General features: G+C 37.8%; 1 protein-coding gene across 7 annotated transcripts in view; it reads left to right on the top strand.

Annotated features, from left to right (window-relative positions):
- LOC135223713 (myocardin-related transcription factor B-like) overlaps window positions 1-21063 on the top strand; it is a 161907-nt gene that overhangs the window by 103556 nt on the left and 37288 nt on the right. The window contains exons 1-2 of one of the 7 annotated variants that reach the window (XM_064262495.1): window positions 5503-5622; window positions 6171-6359. The exons of 4 other annotated variants lie outside the window; for them this stretch is intronic. Coding sequence is in view for 1 of the 3 variants with exons in the window: in XM_064262472.1 (XP_064118542.1) it covers window positions 18308-18356 (49 nt within the window). In the remaining 2 variants the exon portion in view is untranslated. Of the gene's footprint in view, window positions 1-4177; window positions 4201-5502; window positions 5623-6170; window positions 6360-18301; window positions 18357-21063 lie in introns of those variants that run through there. 2 more of the 7 variants (XM_064262507.1, XM_064262472.1) reach the window with 2 other exon arrangements.

Below are 21063 nucleotides of genomic sequence, written 5' to 3'. Positions count from 1 at the left end.
TAAAAACTGTTATGTGGATGATAATAAATATACCTGGTTTTTTAATATAGACGGTTCTTTTGCGTTTCGTTTTACGTTTTAGGTTAGAGCAGCACATGATGCATCTGCATGGCGGAATTACGAGCTTTTTGTCTGCTTTATCAGAGAACGTTTAGCAGTTTGTTTTTTTTTTTTTTACCCCGTAAAATTCCATTAATCTTTTAAATTAAATTATTTATTGGTGCCTCGGTGTTGGTGGCGATGGTGATGTTACATTGTTCAGAGGGTATTCTTTTCCTTTGGCAGAATGTGATTGAACAGACCTAGTTTATAAACCAAGTTAATCTTGACGGTTAGAGTTACAGATCCTAGTTTGTGTTTGTGCTTGCTTTCCCTAGTATTCGTCCTTCCAAGCACGGCATAATTTATCGTTTTAATTTGTAAATAGAGTTTTCCGAGACGATGAAGTTACAAAGTGCTGTGGACGTTGTAAAGGGCTGTACATGTGTGGGCTGTAACACTTACAAGACGATCTCCTTCCTTCCAACGGTGTTTAAGAATGTCGAAAAGTTGATCCGAAAAAGAGGAAAGGAAACCTTAGAAAGTGCTGCGTAGATGTTCTGGAAGCAAGAGAAAGCGTGTAAGATAGTATTCATAGCGTTCTGTGTAACGTGTAAAATAGCTATTAGTATGAAGGTTTTCTAAGTTCTTGCTTGTTTCTGCGGTTAAGGATGGATGCGGGAGCTATTATTATTTATCCTAATCTCTTATATTATATATATTCATATATATTTATTTATCTGTGTGTTAGCGTGCTTGTTTTCATACATGCACGTGTGTATGTTAGTCATGTCACGAGAATATTTGCTGTCTCACGTGTGCAGTGTATTTTTTTTTCTGGCAAAATGGATCAGCTACTCGCGCAGTTTGCAATGTTGGTTTATTTTCTCGTAGTGACATCATTGGATACAGCCTTTGGTTTATTTATTCAAAAGGGAAAGTCTTCTTTTGTATATTGCTCTCGCTTTTTTCTTTTGGAGAATTAAACTGAATTGAATTACAATAAGTTGAAGCTACGCAATTTCTTGAGGGCTTGTTTTTATTTAGAATTTTGTCCCTATCGGGTTTTATCTTACTAGCATGAGAGAGAGAGAGAGAGAGAGAGAGAGAGACGAAGAGAGAGAGAGAGAGAGAGAGAGAGAGAGAGAGAGAGAGAGAGACTTGATGAATGATTTGTTCTTAATGGAGATGAGGGTGACATCGGTAGGGCTCTCAGTTTTAGTTTTCTGTAAAAGAAAACAATTGTACCGGCTTTAATGTTCTGTCGACCCTCAGATCTAAAAAAAACTACTGATGCTAGAGGGTTGTAGATTGTTATTTTGATCATCCACTATCCAATCATCAAACATACCAAATTGCAGTTCTCTAGCTTCAGTAGTTTTTATTTGATCTAAAGTTAAATTTAGCCATGGGTCGTGCATCTGGCAGCGGTTTCCGGAGGCATGGAATGCAATGCACCCTCACTCTATCGGATCCGGTGAGCGACTGAATAGCCACGGGAGTCTGGCCAAAGCTGATTGTTTTATGCAGCATTATATACGTTGTACAGAAAACTCGATTGCGCCGAAGAAAATTTGGCGCATTATTTACTTGTTTCTTATTGCAGGGTGAAGTGACTTGCAATGCCACTCTTGCTACGAGAGAGAGAGAGAGAGAGAGAGAGAGAGAGAGAGAGAGAGGAGAAGGGGACGGGAGGGGGGAGAACGCAGGAGGTACTATGCATATACAGTAGTAATGGTATTCCCTTTCATACCATAGGTGGAATCATAGTAACAGTTAACCGTTCCGGAAGGAGGTTAAACTCGCTTATGTAATTGCTCATAAAAAATATGCTAAGTTGAGTCATAGATACACAAAAAAGAGAAAAGTTTTTTTCCTTTTTCTCAAATAAGAGGTAAACTGTCGAGCGACGACGCAAACGTCACGTAAACCTATATTGAGAGCAGTGGTGTTCAACAACAGCAGATTCATTTGTTTCTCAAGTTACATTATTATTTATTTATTTATTTTTTTATTATTTTTTTTAGCTGACATGACTCGTGCTTATTTGTCATTGTGAAATGCAATTAGTCTTGCTTAAATGAGTCGTTCAGGAAGAAACTACAGAGCAAAATCCATTTAAAATACATGTTGAGAGTTTCGGATGAATTTTCTAAATGTGTTACAAAAGTTTTTTTTTTTCTTCTTTTTCTTATAAAAAGGTGAAGCGACCCCGTACTTCCGTCTTTTTATTTAAAATATTTATATTTCAGTACAGTTCATCTTAGTAAATGTACCTGAGAGAGAGAGAGAGAGAGAGAGAGAGAGAGAGAGAGAGAGAGAGAGAGAGAGAGAGAGAGAGACTAATATGAACATAAGTTAATACATTATTTAAGCGTTATGAATTTAACTTCATTCGGCATACAAGTAGGATGGATAATTAATTCTGAGAGAAAGGTAGTTCCAATCAAATTTGCAAGACAAAATATTTATATAAGATGCTGTCGGTCGTCATATGGAATTTGACTGCCATTGGCATTTCTGTATTGATATTAAAGATATTTCGTCCACGGTTCCCAAATGTAATTCGTATTTTTTCATAATTCCTTTACATACTTTAGTGCTCCATTTTGGGAAGATGTTCATTTAGCTTTTATTTTCAATAAAATGTAAAGTAAGACAAGCTATAATGAAATCGACAAGGAAGTGCATTGCAAGTGAACAGAATGTTGTCACCTCTATTAATGAAACGGAAGACTCTTATCACTCAAAATGACCCCAATTGCGATTTTCAAAATGATTCCGAGGCATATTTTTTCCCTTTTCGCTTCCTGAGTTAGGAAACTATTCCTGATATTCATTTTATGTTTTGTCGAGAATATTGTCCACCGCAAAGAGAAGCGTAGCTTTTTATATTGAAAGAGATCGTGATTGTACCGTCATCACTCACAATACTTAGGGGGGGTTAGTGCCGTCAGTGCACCTCGGGCTGTGCACTGTAGGCATTACTTAAGGTTCTTTGCAGCGTGCCTTCAGCCCCTACCTACAAACCCTTTCGTTTATTTTACCGTACCTCCTTTCAAATTCTCTTTCTTTTATCTTACTTTCCACTCTCTCCTAACAATTGATTCATAGTGGAACTGAGAGGTTTTCTCCCGTTACACCTTTCAAACTTTTTACTGTCAATTTCCGTTTTAGCAATGAATGACCTTATAGGTCCCAGTGCTTGGCCTATGGCCTAAATTCTATATTCAGTTCAATTTAATTTGGGGTCCCTACTCCATCCGTGCAAGGTGGGGATGGTGCCTTATGTGTTCACTGGAAAGCTGTATACGAATATAGTAAGGTCCTAGGTTTAGTAAAAGTGGTCTATAACATTATTTCACCTAAGTTCATCTAGTTTGACCTTTAAAGGTTGAAGTTCGTAGATTTCGAGATTGAAGTGTTTTGTAGCCAGATTCATATTTGTTGTTGATTCTTCATATTGACATGTTGTAAATGTGATTCCTTAATAATTGTGTTTAACTAGGTTTTATTCATAGATCAAAGGTTAAGGTCATATATTGTGGGCATTGTAAATGTCTCGTAACAATCATCAGCACTTATGGTTTGCTTACAGAACGTCAATTCCCTGATAGTGTAGTCAGGTTGACAGTAATTTCTGGATATCAAAGTAAGGATCATTTACTCGGTAGTTTTAAATGCTTCATTGCCAGCAATACCATAATGATTATATTTACTGTTTTACGCCTAATTTTAGAAGTCAATGGTGATTCGCTTAAAAACCTTTATTTAACAAGGTTGGGCCCCTTAAGGTTCATGGTCAGGGTCATATTTTGGCAGTTAGAAGTGGTATATTTTAGCCGTATCCTTTTCAAACTGAGGTATGGTAACAATTATGTAATCTTTTAGTTTCCTGAGTTCGGTATTTGATATCATATATCTAAACCTCTGGGAGGCCGTTAAAGTTTTCGTTATAATCTTTTAAACGTCCGGTGAACAGGTAACGATCTTTGGCCTACTATTTTCTGAGTACCTTGCGTGGGTATGCCATCTTGATGTCTTGCTGTCTGTCAGTAACAGCTGTAAGATGTTTCAGTGTCGATCTCTATAATATTTTTTTCTTCTTTTTGCAGGTAAGAGACGATAGCAAAAGATCATGGAAGGAGGAAATTTCGTAAGGTAATTAACTTTTATTTGTGAGCAATTATCTTTATTTGTGAGCAGTTATCTTGTTGTGAGGGAGAAGGGGATGTCGATTGTTAATATTTGTTATATCACGAATCAAACTTACTTTTGAAGTTGACTCCTCATTTTGACTCCTGTTGCATGGACGTACATTGTTGTGTCCTTGGAGCCAAAACCTTTAAATGTGGCAGGATCTTTGAACCCAGTTTTTACCTCAAGCTGAATGACTTGGTTTTATTTGATGCATTAAAATACTATACAGCTCTGGAAAGTCAGGGACGCGCGTGCTCGCTTGTACAGTAAAACACAAGCGCTCACACACTTTCTATTCCCAACCTTAGAGTTGGGTGAATGTTTGTAAGCAACGTAGAGGTCAATAGACGCCGGTTTTACGGTTTCATTTTCCTTATATCATCTCCTTATGTCTGGGCCTCATCCCTCATAATTGTTATTGATGATTTTCTTCCTCATGTGACCCTTTCCCGTTATTCCACCACTTCTATGCTCTGTCTCTTTTGCGTCTTATTTCCTGCCATTGTCATCTTGATAGCATTTACGAGTATCTTCTGTCTTCCCAACGAAATGCTTTGTTGTTTACTTCGAGAGTCTGAATTCACTGTACTTCTCTACATGTATTTTTATTTTCTTGTCAAGTCATCACGACGCTGGCAGTTCATTGATAATTCTACATAATCTTCTGTAGTATTCATATAAAATATTACATCCTAGAGGTGTTTTCCATCTTTTCTAAACCCCTACCCCCAGTAAATAAGTGACCGCCAGTTAACATGTGTGGGTGTATGTGTATGTGTGGGCGGATGGGTGAAAAAAGTGTATTAAGAAAGGCGGAGGGGTTGGGGGAGTCATTGGTCATAGGGTAATAATGGTGGATGGGTTGGCAGGTAGTATAACCCTCTTACTTCTCCATCGTAGAGCAACTCTCGAGCGGAGCAGGATTGAAAGGAGGGGAGGGAATTGCGATGGGGTTGGATTTAGGGTGGGAGGAGGGTGGAGGGGGAGGCAACTGACTCATGACCGCGTCCACACCTGTATGTTTTCCCCTTTCCTTCTTCCTCTGTTATAACTCGAATCTTTTGCGAACTTCTCTTCTGAGGGACGAGGCTGATACAGAGCGATACGTGGCCTCCAGTGACGTGTATCGATAAGCTATCTCGGTTTGACTGGGTGTTGTAAAAGGGGTTGCGACTGGTAGAAATGGTTGAGTGTGGTTGGGTGGCAGCGGTAAGTAGGTAGAGGGGGAGGCGGCGGTGCTGGAGGAGGAGGAGGAGGAGGAGGAGGAGGAGGAGGCAGTGTGAGTGTATGTGTGTGCATGTGTGTGTGGGGAGAAGGAACACGGACTTCGTACAACGGAGTTCAGTTTAGCTCCGCTCTCGGCTTCCATCGAACACCTGCGGAGTTAGTTGTTGGACACTTGTCATGACCACACACACCTGTGACACTTGTCTTGCCATGTGATTCATGAGCTGATTTGATCATTCCTTCACCCTCCCGCCCCCCTTTTTTTTTTCTAAGCTGAATTTGTTTCACTTGCATGTGTTGTTTTGGCCAGATGCAGATATATGCATTAGTAAATACGCAATTAGTGTGGATTATTCCAAATGTCAAAGCGGAACCTTTGAATGTGTTGCTATGCGGTGCACATCTTCTAATATTTACATGTTGAAAATTAAGATAATTCAACTCAGTGAATGTGTCGTCTTGTTTTTCCTACTGAGAGTGAAAGTGAGGAGGTTGTTGACAAATCTTGTTGAAGCGTAGTTTTATTTCATTGATTATTGCGGTCTCCAGTTACTTTGAGAGTTGAGTATGTTGTGCTTTTGTGAAGAATTTAAAAATATATATACATATCTATGCTGAAATGGAAACAAGACAGCTTCATAGTTATGTGTCGTATGCTGAATAATGTGAATAGTATGTTGTTATTATTTTGAATGTCGTTACAGTGTGAGATTCCGGTCAGTTATCAGAATGCCAGTCCGTTGTAATACCTGAGAGAAACTTGTAACGCTTTTGACTGTGACGGAACAGTTTGGTTTTTGCGTCTGTCGACAACAATGCCCCTTGCAAAGATCAACACCCTCGTGTTTTTGACGTTTGTCTGTACATCTGGAATCTCCTTCAACGTTCCTTGCGTAAGTTGGTCGAGGCTTTGCTTTTTCTCTTGTTCATTTTTGGAAAAAGATCACAGTTAAACCAAGTTTTTTATATTATTATTATTTAGAATTTAAAATGTGGGTATTTGAAACATTCATGGCTGGAGAATGAAGTGTAAGGGAATCCTGTTTTTATGTATTATTTTCATTCATAATTTCGAATCTATCACAAAGAATCCACATGTTGCTGTCATTATTATTATTATTATTATTATTATATTATTATTATTATTATTATTATTATTATTATTATTAACATAGGGCCACTGTTGAACTACGATTTAAATTTTAAGGTTTTTATGTATTATTTTCATTCATAGCTGGAAAACCGTTCGATATTCTATATTTACTGCGGGAAACACGTTGAATGAAGATTTATTAAGTTTAGAGTTCATGCTTAAGGAGATTTCATTCTTGGCTAATGGAAAACTCTAAATCTAGAGGAAGGAATACAGGTTCTTTTCTTAAAACCGGTCGTGCTGAAAACGCATTCAGCTTCCGCAATCACTCCATGTATAAGTGGGCGTGGTAAGCTGCTTACCTCCTAGTTTCGTTTCCATCGCTCAGGGTTTAAAAAGCGAGGTCTGGAACACTCCTCCAAGAATCAGTATAAATGCGACACGAGTAGCTCCTATACCCATAGTGTTTGCGGTATTGTATTGTCTTGCTACCCGTATAAACATAACGTGCTCGTTTTCAAGTTTGTATTGAATGCGTATAACTTGATCCACTTTCTCTCTCTCTCTCTCTCTCTCTCTCTCTCTCTCTCTCTCTCTCTCTCTCTGTTCGCCCATGTACAGCCTATTGTAAAAGGGAGTTGCTCAGGTCTCTAGGTATTTACTGGTTGTAAATTATTCTGTCTATCAGATGTGGTAAAAGGATTTTCAGTGTATGCACTGTGATGTTACTTTTGGGAAACTCAAAGAAAGTGTGTAAGCAGCAAGGGATTACTTTAAGAAACTTGCAGATATTTTGCATACAATGGAAAACTTGGTAAGCAAGAATACTTGAATTTATCTGGTAAGCAGTAAGAGTCTTTTGGGAAACTTCAAGATATTTGGTAAGGGAACCTTGAAGTTATTTGGTAAGTGTTAAGAGATGACCATTGAAAACTGAACAAGTTGAAAAGAAACAGTGTTATCCTTTTCGGCGAATCTGCAAAAGCGAGATTCTAGAGGGGGGTCTCTTAATGAAGCTGAAGAAGGAGATTCCGTCCCCTGATGGTGGTATTTGATCCCACATCAACATCGAGCTATGTTGTTGCAAAGCGAGGTCTGATCCCTCTGAGGGACCTAATTGGTCCTCTTTAATTGTAGAATAGCTGTCTCACAAATTGCCCTGCATAATTATGGTTTGGTTGACGCCTATCATTATTTTGGAAGGAAAGTCGCTGATTGGATATTCTTCTAAGTAGTCCCTTTAAGATTTGCTGGAGGGACCATTGTTCGATGGTATTAATAGCAAAAAGTCATATGTACTGTGAAGGCTAATTACATATGTGTTTTAATCATTCCAACTAACTTTAATATATTTAATGTATAAAACACATTAGAGAGAGAGAGTACATTTTAAGTTAAAACAGTAAATTAGAAGCCGACATTGATACGAGTTACATCAAGTATTGAGAATTAATGGAACATGCACCTCCTGCTGCATATTAATGTCGATGTCTGTTTGTTTAGAGCCGTAAGTCTTTTTGTATTTGAGGAGTGAGATCTGGGGAGATGATTATGCATGCTCATGAGAGAGGCCGGAGTTGGGGGGAGGGGGGAGGGGTAGAGGGACTGAGTAGGGAGGGTGGGTGGGGAGAGTCCAGGAGGGCTTACGTTCGTGTCTGCTTTCACCAATGTTGCGTCACAGTTGGCATTGAATTATTTCCACAGTATTGTGTTTCAGTTATCCTCCCCTTCCCCTTCCCCTTCCCCTTCCCCTCCACTTCCACCCCTTCCCCTCTCTGTCCTTTCAGTTAAGATTTTTGTATTACTCTTTATCCAGACACTCACATCTCGGCAAACAATTGGAGATCAGCATTTGTTAACAACTTTCAATAACGTATTTGTGATGTTTCTCATTCATGGGGAAAACAACTGACCGAATTACAGATTTTGTTGTCGAGTATTCTAACGCTATTTGCAGACCAACATTATTTGCAAACAACTTGATAACGGAACAGTAACCAAACTCATTCAAATTAATAACATTTATATTAAATTTTTATCCTTATCTTCAGTCTCACTTACAGGAGAGGAAGAACAGTATATAATTGAGTTTTTTTTTTTCAAAACAACTTTGTAAACTAGTAGCGGTATTTTTTTTTTCATTCACAAAAACCCATCAATCAAAGTGTAGTCGATGTAAGTGTACCTGAAAAGAGTTCAGAAAGACTGAAGCATTATCGCCTGTCTGACAATATTTGTCCATATGCAAAAATATAACTAATCTAATGCACAGATATTTAAGTCAGTTCACTGCACCTCCCACACGGGTTTTGCAATGATGAAATAAACGGTGTTGCTTATATATTGCCAAATCATATTACTACGGCAGTAATTCTTTCGTATCTTTAACAACAACAACAAAAATAGACAACGAACTTGCGAAAAGGCCAGCTCGCGCTTTTGCCAAAGAGACTATAAGGAGGATTTCGTTAATGAAAACCTCATTTGCATATGCCAAGGTTTTCCCAGCATATGGTCGGCGTTCTTAAGAAAATACTATTGTATGTACCAATATGTTCATAAGAAAAAATAACACAGTTGAAGTGTCTTAATCGGGTCTTAATCATCATCATCCCATATTATATTTTTTGAAGATTTCTATCAACATAGGTCGATCCATCGATTAAGCCTCGTGTGTTATCAAAATGTTCTAAAGCATTCCACAATGAGGTTTCGGAATGTTCATTTATTCGACTCACAAATGAGTTTTGTAAGTCGTTGCTTGATGCTGATTGTAAGAAGTATCAGTTTAGTAGACTAGTAGGATTTGGTTCATTACATTGAAATGTGAAAAACGTATTTGCCTCCACATTCTCTCTCTCTCTCTCTCTCTCTCTCTCTCTCTCTCTCTCTCTCTCTCTCTCTCTCTCTCTCTCTCTCTCTCTCTCTCTCATTTGTAAAAGCATTTTGTTTCCGGCTTATTATTATTTGTGGTTTCGTAGCATCCTGTTTTGTTCCATTCGCTGTACAACAATTACACGCGTTACCAAGGAGAAACCTGTGATAGGAAGGCACAATGGTGTTTGATGGTACCGGAAATAAGGATTTGAATTATTTAACATTCATGTTCATTGTCTCGCCGTTATTTTTGTATTTTGAATTATTTAACATTCATGTTCATTGTCTCGCCGTTATTTTTGTATTATAATAATAACAATGTTATCATTTTATTTGGCACCCAGTGGAGGTAGAATTATGATACAGTATACATAAAATGCATAGAAAATAAGATGGCTATTCACAAACAAACAAAAAATTAAGTATTGTGCATGAAATACCCAAGAAAATAACATACCTATTGTACGTACACAGCTTAAAAAAACATTTACAGGTACATTTAAAAAGGTGGGAGTGTTATTTAAATCGTAGCTCTCGATTCATTATCAAGATAAGTTTCTAGTATCTCAGTGAGTCAACAGATACTATCATCATCTAAATCCTGCGGTTCTGCGTACTGCTTTACATGTTGTTTATCACTTAAATGGTTTAAGATTGGCATTTGGTTTCTGGTGCACGTATCTATGACTAGACCTGAGGTTTCATTTACTTGGTAGTTTGTTATTCAAGTGATTGGCTATTAGAGATACGTGTAGATACTACGAGATCGAAAGTTAGAGACAAGTCGCGCTTTGAATAACATTCAGCTCATGTTATATTAAGCTTGATTCTTATATGGGGAATCTTTATTGCAACTACCAAAAAGAAAAACAAATTGTATGGTTTTAGTACTGCTTGTAGTATTTTACCCTGCAACCTCTCAGTGTCATGAAATAATTTATTTTGATTCACACTTCAGAGTCCGAAACGTAGGAAAAGTCCAATTGCTGTGTTGAATAGATAGATCACTGTTTTTGTACCTTGTCTTCGTACCTTTAGAGACGCCCAACGCTCTTCAAGAGCAAAGAAGGCTAGGAACTGGACTTTGAATCTTGCGCCTGCATGGTCTTTATTATTGCTTGCCTAAATATGCTCGTGAATTAGTTTCTTGTTAACTGGTGTCTTCGGGATACCATTTACTGTTGGCAAAGGTACTTTTCATTTATAATAAGAAGAGTTTTATGTGGAGTGAATGTAATAGGCTATTGATTTTCGATATATACTTTTAACTAAATGAAATCCTGTAGCCCTTAAACTGCAAAAGAGAATGTCATCTGTAAAACAAATACATAATATGTGGCAGTGTCAATGGAAATGCCTGTCTGTGCACTGGGCAAAACCTCTGTAGTTTCGAGGTGAAATTTACAGAATAAAAATGAAGAAAAGCATCATTGACACGTCCCTTTACATGTTGGTATATTATCGCTAACTATCCCCCTCCCCCCCCCCCCCTTGTAATTTGAACTGATAGTATTTTGTACACAAACATCCATCAGCAGCTGTCGTGCTGTTTTTGGAAAGTACAGCATAAGGAATGTCGTCGAGGGCACACTCGGCATCTAATGAGCTCGCGTATGACCGGGAACCCTAACCGTTCAGTGGCATCATGAGCAAGGGTGGCAGCCATTGTTGTTCCTCGGTCACAAAACCAAAGTAATGTCCTCGAAGTTGTTCCCACTGCACCTGTCAAGAGTAATTAATTCTAGAAGCCTGAAGAATGTGGCTAATTTTTTGATAGATTATAAGTTTATTTATTTATTTATTTATTTTTTTTTTTTTTGGTGGGGGGGGGTTGGGGGGGGGGCAGGTATGGATCCGTGTAAGGCCCTTTGAGTCGTGGAATAGGAAAGTTTTTGTAAAGGACTGGAACGTTCGTAATTGGATTACAAAAACATTGCATAACAACTGAATAACTTTTGTGCTGCGGCAACTTCTCTTGTTCAGATGTGATTGTTTGTTTTCCCATGATTTGGTCTCATTGTTTCATTTCTTTAGCTATACCTCAGTTGGCACGAAGTTTAAGGTTTATTTTAATCTTTTTAATTTAGAGTCATGATAATCATCTTCTGTTCATGCATTATTAGCAACACATTGTCAGTCTCATCTTTTACCAATTTTACTCTTAAGTGGCATATTAATAAATCAATACGGCTATTGTCGTGGTGGTATTACTTGAAAGTTTATTTTTACTATTAAAATGACAGAATTGTTTGATTTTGCGAGAAAGTCTGTAACCACTTACACTTGCTTACTTAAGTATTTTGGCAAATATCAGTTGTAGATCTTGTTTAGAATAGATATATTCTACAAATGAGTGACTTTTGATCTTTAAAAAATATATGAATAATGATATCCTGCACAGTTTTCTTTCATTTGGAATCAAGTGAAAAACTATAATTTGAGAAGCAAAGTTCGAAAACACATGAGACTGAATTTTGTGTCAGGCAGCTTTTGAGGCGATGGTGATGATACCATTTATTGTAGAAGTCATTTTAGTCCTTTTTCTCGTATAGTTTGATATTATTTTAGTCTTTCCCTTGAGTTTGTTCACGGTTGTATGCCAGTGTTTCCAAAGACCCTTTTCTCTTTTCATTGTGGATACATGTACATTGTATAAAATCCTGGGTTGCATAGATAAGTTTTAGAAGTCCTCTGCATATTATGAACTGGGGTTGCATGAATATATTTTAAAGGCCCTTCACGTCTTTTAATGTATTATAGTAATGTTATTGGCGTCTTCGATGTGGATCGTTTTCCAGTCTTGATTTGTATTCACTAACGTGGCAGTTGTACTTCGTTGTCGTATTTTTTGGATATGCCATGCATATTAGAGAAAAGCTTTTCCCGCAGTAGTAGAAGGCCGTTATTGACGTAAGCTCTCTTCTTCGTCGGTTCCTTTTGCTTTGTCAGCAACACTGCACAGGTTGCAGGGGCATTAGTCCATGCAACATTTTTTTTACAAATATGTTTATTTATGTGACTCTCTCTCTCTCTCTCTCTCTCTCTCTCTCTCTCTCTCTCTCTCTCTCTCTCTCTCTCTGCCAGAGTATTGATTTGTTCTGTTTTTCTAGTTGTTCCTTATATGAAAAGTTGCCGTATCTTATGTTTAGTTTTATAGATCATGGACCTCATTTCTGTTTTCTTAGGAGCTCTTTCATATGCCAGTCTTGCTATTGAGGGCAATGATCTGCTCACAGATCATCGAAATTAAGAGTGGATCCATTCTCCTTTTGAATGCATATATGATCAAGAAACGTTTTTGGATAATGGTAGTGATGATGACGATTATTATTGATCCATGAAAGGAGACAGCACATTTGCATGAGTGACTGTCTTTCTGAATAATTTATAATGTACTGTGCCTGTGCACAAGAGGCCTCGTGCCGTACTGAAAAGTTTACGGTCCTGCCGAGGGAATTTTTGGTGACTGATGAGAGAATTTCGTGTTCTTTGGAATCCGAAAGCTGTTAGACTTGTCACGGACACTGACACTCTCTCTCTCTCTCTCTCTCTCTCTCTCTCTCTCTCTCTGGGGAAAGTTTTAGGTGCTGAACCGCCTTCGAAACCTTTCAGTAGCCATTGCCTCTACCCCTTGGAATTTCAGCTGAACATTCATTGTCTGCATTCACTTCAAACAATCAGTTTGTCGAAATATTAGTGTGGGTAATTGTGTCACGATTCATTGTCATGTTTACCCATTTTAGAGAAAGTTCCTCGAGCTTTGTGGATTTTCTACACAATCACTGGTAGGCAGACTTTCATTTCCATCTAATGCCACAGTGGCCTAGAGAAGTGTCAAAGTTAATATGGATTATTAACTGCTTTTGGTGTATTGAGTTTTAGTCATTCTTCAAGTGCAGGGAATCATTTACGAGCAATCACCTTTAAATTCTTAGCAAGACTGGTGAAGGCCACGTTATGGGTCAACAAAGGTCATGGGTTGTGTTCCTGTTGGATCTGCAGGAAAGTTATTTAGTGTGTGTGTGTGGTGGTGTGGTGTGTGGTGTGTGTGTTGTGTGTGAGAGAGAGAGAGAGAGAGAGAGAGAGAGAGAGAGAGAGAGAAATTTTAGTATCGGGAAATAACTGTCACAACAGATCCAAACAACATAATATAATGTATGCTGCCGGAACAAGCTCTCTCTCTCTCTCTCTCTCTCTCTCTCTCTCTCTCTCTCTCTCTCTCTCTCTCTCTCTCTCTCTCAATCTGAACGTTAGTTCTTTTGATTTGTTGTGGTTATGTTCATTGACGAGGGGACCTTACTGACGTTAGTCGTTCACTGTGAGCAGTTAAGTTTTGTGACTGGCTCCAGATAACTTGTTTTGTTCAAAATATACTGCTGCATGGCATATCAAGGTTGAAGAAAGTAGGTGTAAAAGTTCTTTCAGAACGTAAAATGCTTAGGAAATTTTATTCAAGTGTTATTTGATCAGTTTTCATTCGAAATATTAATCTTGATAGCGTCATTCCTTCACGATATTGTATAGACTCTCTCTCTCTCTCTCTCTCTCTCTCTCTCTCTCTCTCTCTACGCGCCGTTTCGTTTCGTACAGTCATGTTTATTTGTTTCTGCCTCCTTGATGTGTAAGGAATAGCGACCTTAAAGCTGGGAACCGTCCATCTTATTCGCTTGAAGAATTTCGCCTTTTCTCCTTGCGGAGCAACTGGTGCTTCATATATATGTTATATATATATATATAGATATATATATATATACTATATATATATATATATATATATATAGTATATATATATATATATATATATATATATTTAATATATATTATTTCTAAACTACGGTATAATAACATATATTATATATATAATGTGTGTGTTTGTGTATGTATGACTGTATGCATATGCATATAAGCAAAATAACGAAATGATAGCATCAAGCCTACTCCATATCTGTTTTTGCGCACCTTTGGCCGAGAGTACCAGCATGGCTGCATGACCAGTGTTTGGGCGGCGTGTCTCTACCCGGATGAAAAGTTCAGGACCAATGAAAGAGAGCGAGCGAGGGTTTTTACTCCTCTTCTTTTCCTTTTTTTCTTTCTCTTCTTTAGTGCAAAGTGGAGAGAGAGGTGGGCGTCTGCCTCCTCAGGCATTTAATACTCGGGTCGATCCCTTAAGAGTTTTTCGCTAGGTGCTGTCATTAAAAACGCGAGTTTTTCGTCTGATATTGACATTACAGGTTAGGTTTCTTTATCCTTGTTGCTGTTCTCTGTTCACTATTTCACTAGTTAGTCATTAGCTAAAGGTGCATCCTCTTTATTGTCCTTTTTCCTCTTGCTTTCATCTAATTAAATGGAAGCGCGTTTGGTTGGTTTTCAAGTCCTTAAATTTGAAAGCTTTATTTCAGTGTAATTCTTGAGGAAGATATTTACGACTGAATGACGTAGACGAGGACGTCTTTAATTGTACTCACAGATCCCTAAATCATTCTTGTTTTTGTGTTCTGCATATTCGATATTAAGTTAGGTGCCTTGTAATTTTTTAAAAATTAAAGTCAATAATAAAATTTTTGGCATCTTACAGTGAAGTTAAGCAACGTTTGTTCTGTTCATTATTTGAATAAGTAACCACCAAGAAAAACGCAGGGGCCGGTAATACATAAGCCCTTTTAACATCCATCTATTGGGTCGTAGGGCAAACAACCTTATTCTTTAAATGCTGCAAACCGGTAAAATTAAGATGATCATGATACTCTGACTGTGGAAGCCTTGGAATAAAAAAAAAAAAAAAAACAAGCACTGCACTTGCCATCCCCATAGATAGGCTTGCTAATGACAAAAAAAAAAATGAGAGTGGGATTTCTTTTAGGAGAGTCGAGTGAAACGGAAGGTGTACATGCTTGTTTATGCACCAACTGAGTCTGCTCTGCATACGTTGAGCGAAAGGTGTGGTGTGTGGTAGGTACAGAGTTGTAGTGGAGCGGGTGTGGCCCTGACACTAACCAGACAACTCCCAGAGAAAAGTGGGTGTAAGGGATCTCTCTCTCTCTCTCTCTCTCTCTCTCTCTCTCTCTCACACGGAATTTTAAATGGAGTAACGAATAAATTGCATATAGACTCTCTCTCTCTCTCTCTCTCTCTCTGTAAGTATTTCAGGTAATGCTGGTATTACATTTCTGGTCATTGCTGTATTTTTATAAGTTTGAAATTTGATGCTGATTTGTGTGGCAAATTATTATTATTATTATTATTATTATTATTTAGTAATTTTTCATGGAAAAAGATTTTCTTTATACGCCTTTTTTATATAGAATAAGATGGTCTAGCCAGTCTAACCTTTTTTTCTGAACCAGAAAACTTGTATAGAAGCCTTGCTTTGAAAACGAGTTTTTTTTTTTTTTTTTTTTTTTTTTTTTTTTTTTTTTTTTTTTTTTTTGCTGTGACTTGAAGCATTAGATGTATAGAGGTTAATCCTTTTATTGTGAAAACAATACAATAATAAAAAAATACATAAGCACATTGTATATACATACATAATGCATACATACATACATAATTACTACCTTTGAGATTAATTTCGTGCTCGTTTGAATAAGTAGAGCCTCTCAATATGGTATTGAAATAACGTGATTAGTTGAGCAATTTACTTTTATAATTTAACTGGGCGAAGATGTGGTCCTCGGATACCGTCATTTATGAGATAAGCAGTTTGTGTGTGTGCGCGCGCGCGCGCCACATCAACAGGAATTGATGACACTGGTAGTGGTAATGCCAAATTATTTACAACCAGTCAGTCTACCAATTTCAGTTCACAATAAAGATGTATATATATATATATGATAATATATATATATGTATATATATATATATATATATATATATAATATATATATATATATATAATTTATTTATTTCTGACAGTGGCGGGCATGCAGTGAAGTTTCCCTAACCCATTTTCGAGTTCTGTAGTTAGAACTGATGTGGAAATTCAATGCCCCTTCAACAGTGCATATCCTAATGATTTCTGCTTGTCATTTGACAAAGGTGATGATAGATCCCAGCATAATTCTAACAAAAGACAAAGGTATTTTTTATCTCGTCTTATAATTATGAATTGTTGAGTTCGGATTATTGAGAATATATTGTAATTTTTTACTAGCATTATTGATATTTTATGTGAATGCTGTAAGTGTCCTCTTCTTGTCTAAACTTGTACAATTATTGTTGTTTGTCTTTCGTTCTATACAGTAGCTAAAGAAGAATAGATCTTGGAAAAGGTTTTCCATCCATTGATTGGATCAAGGCTTATTGGTGTTGGGTAGAATATGGCTGATATTCTGCTGGTTAACTAAGAAATCTTATCAAACTAAAGCAAGCCATGCTCGTATAGGACTGACACGCTGATTTTACCGGAATTGGCATGAACCGGCCAACCTGTATCGTGTATGGGGGGGTAAAAATGACAAACCTGGCGAGACTAGCCAGTCCTCTCATCTTTTCAACATGTTCAACCGGACAGGTCAGTCTAACCAAGACTGACATTATCCCCCGCCAGTCTGTGTTGTGTGTGGAGATGGACTAGCAGGACGACTGGGTTGACCCACCTATTTTGACACGTATTTTATTGCTTACCTTTCAGTAGTCTGCAGTTTTGCCCTATGTACTATATGTGCCCAAGTTGTGGTATTTTGATTTATTGCTCTTTATCTTTCTTTGTTAATTTTGGAGACAAGGAATAAAAGGTCTCCGAAGACAGCTTCGGTTATTCTTAAATAATTGCTATAAAGTTCAGGGTTATTTTTCCTTTCATTCTTTCAATAAAGTCATATGATGAAATCCCTTTCTTAGCCATGGTTTCACCAATACTTTACGATTTTTCTTGCATATTTCATGCTCGTATTGCTTGCAGGAGTGTTATTATCATTATTGCACTTTTCCTTTTACTGGGTGTCATGATTTAAATACTCACTATATGAGGACTCTACAGGACTGAAAAGAATACGGCCACTGCATATTAACTCTGCCCTCTCAAAATATGCGTAGAGCAATAATACCCAAACGGACTGGAGCGCGCGCTAATGCCGGCAGGACAAACCTGATGCTAGTCGCGTACGTGTATGGTCAGCTGAACTTCTCAGTTCTAGGGACAAAGTCACAAACCTTGGCAATATTAATTGCGGAGAGATCTATCACGCATTGCTCTTGGAAATACCGTCATCACCAATGATAGCTTTAGCTCTTCCTGTCGATCGTTTCGGTGTGGTAGCTCTTAGTTTTGAAGTGTCGTCGACCCCCCTCTCCCCCCCCCCCTTTTTTTTTTTTTACTCCACACAATGCACGACAACGGAAGCGCTGGTGTTAGGATATCCTATTCAGCCTAGCTAGGCTTTCAAGTGTTATTTAACCTCCTGCACAGTTTTACTTCAAAACAGTACTATTACTCCTACTACTACCCAGCCTTAGTCGAGAATTATTGCTGAAGGTGTGCGCTCAACCTCGGACACGCTTCTCTTCCTCGCACTTTATTGTCCAGAAATTCGATTTTGAATACTTGTCCTTCGGACTTATTATTAAAACGCTGCTTTTTGGAAAATAGTTTACAATTTCTTGGCGTCTTTGTGGGTGAACGTGTTCACTAAGATGTTCTCGGTGGTCATATTTGTACAAAGTTAACCTTTATAATTATATGTAGAACAACTGCTATTCACAAAAAGATTTGTTTACCGTGAAAAGCAAGATAATCTCCTTTATTTGCCATGTGATTCCCGGCCGGTTGGACAGATTTCCGTTCGAAATTGAGTGACTATCATGACTGGATCCGAGAGTGATTGACGTTCTGTAATTGCGGTATTTTTTATGGGTGTTGGAGTGGAATGAAGGATGGTAATGATGGAGGCGTCTGATCATCCACCACTGAATCATTGTGAAGGTAAAATTAATGTTTTAGCTGACGTCTTCTGTCTAATGGTGCTTGGAAAAACTTAGTTCATTGTGGTACCAGCATTTATAGCGATGTAATTATTTTGGATCAGTGTCAGAAAAAAAAGAACTAGGTTGGGTGGGATGTTTAGTACAAACTGTTTGATCAAGTGCGCATTACAATTACATTCGGATTCACTGATCCAGAGAGAGTCTTTTGGGTGGAAAAATACGGACATTACTGGATAGCCAAGGGAAATCTTCATATGATACAAGTTTAATCAAAGTAGAAAAATAATGACTGATCTTAGTGTGCAATAGTACTTTGTTCCTTTCTGATCTTCGTGTGCAATAGTACTTTGTTCATTAGAAAGGACGTTTTGCGTTAATACTTCAGTGGCAATGTTTCGTTTATAGTCATTTTGTGATATTCCTCTCTCTCTCTCTCTCTCTCTCTCTCTTCAGTGGCATTTTCAAGTGTAGATGTTTGATTGTGATAGGGGTGCATCACTCGTGGTTGAGTCCTTATGGTTTACTCGATTCTGCCATTATACGCAGTTGTGCACATAATCAAGTTGTGTGATGCTGTCTGCAATAGAGATTTTGCTGTCGTTGCAGCTGTTGGTAGTAAATGTTAGGGTCATCACCAGAGCTGTTTGCCTAGATTTATGCCTCTCTCTCTCTCTCTCTCTCTCTCTTCTCTCTCTCTCTCTCTCTCTCTCTCTCTCTCTCTCTGCGGTTTTCTATGTCGGAGAATACAGTGCTTTTTTTTTTCCAACGATATAAATACATATAGTACCTATGAAGTTCATTATTAGATGCCCTTGGTATCTTGGAATTATATATGGAGGAACCATTCTTAGGTAGCTTGATTTCCATATATATTTTTTATATATATAAATTGAGATTCTCTACATTTTTTCTGCATTGGGCTCAGGTTCCCTATCATTTCACTTTAATGCAACTCAGGATTCAGAGAGTGAAGTAGTAACGCACAGCATCATTTCCTAATGTTCCCATTTCCTTATCATGATGGCTATGTCCATATATAGAGTTGGTTTATCGTACGGAAAGCTTCTCGTTGTTATGAATGGGTGTGTAATTCACTAAATCTATAAAATCTTAACAGCTACGTTAGTGGGGGTAGGGGGGTTGGTAATTTGATATAATGGTCATCGATTAAATTGCCGGTAGCTCAGTTTCCTGATGAGATCCCTGTGTACATTTCGACGGAGTTACTACTAAGAATAACATATGGAATCTGACGATTGAAAAAAAAAAATGTCACGGATCTCAGTTTAAATTAAAGTTGTTAGAAGAAGTGTTAAGGAAATGGTCAGTTGGGAAGAGCATTTACAGTGTAGGAACCTTTTACTTGCTAACTAACTTCCACTTGCGTATTCACTATGTGGCTATAATATTTGATTCGTTGCAAAGGAATACATGTTCGATTGTGACTTTTTCCCTTTTCACAGAAAAGATAAGAGAGAGAGAGAGAGAGAGAGAGAGGATAAATTTTATAAATTGTCAGAAAATTATTGTTTTTTCTATAGTATATGATGAAAGTTTGTGAAGGAAAAAAATCTATCCAAACCACGCATGGTGTAATCACTTGCATGACAGTACTAAACATATGGTACGCCCTATAATCTAAAAGGGGTCTTTCCACTTCCTGAGGTGGAGTAGTAAAACTGTTAGTTTAACCATGGTGGATGTACCTCTCTCTCTCTCTCTCTCTCTCTCTCTCTCTCTCTCTCTCTCTCTCTGTGCCTATATTCGGCGACTCACTTCAACATAAAAGGGGAAATACTATGAATTAATTCCAATCAATCTGTGGGTGCGGCAGAGGAACTACTATGTTACTATGGTTTCCTCATGGAAAGTAAGCGCGCGCGCGCGCGCACACACACACACACACACACACACACACACATATATATATATATATAGTATATATATATATATAGTGTGTATAATTATTTTTCTGCTGTATAGAATTACGCCATTGACCGAAAAGGGAGTTGATCCCTTATGTATAAGTATTCGCGTTATCATCTGGTCTTACTGGGATGATGATGACGCGAACCCCAAGCTTTAATCAAACTTGACTGCGACCTGCCACAGTCGGCTAGCTACCAGATAATCGTTATTCTGTGTCAACGAAGCACAACAGATATCGTTTAAGAAACTGTCCTCAATTTACACCATAGTCGTGTTGTGTTGTTCATTTGTACATTCTCTGGATCTGAGATTATAAGAGAGTATTGATACATATGAGCACTTTTGCTAAGAATCTCTGAGCTTTATCGTAGGGAACAGAGCTTGTTTATTTGTGTGTATTTGCCTGTGCTAACGCGCATCGTGTACACGCATGGTTACCGCAGTTTCCGGTTTGCGAAACCTCATTTGTACCTCAGAGTAAGAGAGAGAGAGAGAGAGAGAAGGGGGGCTTCCTGTCTTTTCTTTAAATGCTCCAGAGTGAACAGGAGTTGAGATATGGAAGCCTCGTGATATATCACTGCCCTTTTTTTCAGTTTCATAAAAGAAGTATTTGCGTCTAAACTGAATACACCATAATTAGAATAATATTACACATTATTAAGGTTTTAGAAAGTTTGAATGGACTACTTGGAAAGTCAAAACGCTCAAAGCTCGTGAAATAAAAACGCAACAGTTCGTGAATTTAAACAAGTAAAAAAATGCGCCGAAGTAATCGA

Source organism: Macrobrachium nipponense, chromosome 20, assembly GCF_015104395.2.
Source record: "Macrobrachium nipponense isolate FS-2020 chromosome 20, ASM1510439v2, whole genome shotgun sequence".
Classification (NCBI taxonomy): Eukaryota; Metazoa; Arthropoda; class Malacostraca; order Decapoda; family Palaemonidae; genus Macrobrachium; species Macrobrachium nipponense.
Note: the sequence above shows the minus strand (reverse complement) of the source record. Positions and strands in the feature narration are given on the sequence as shown.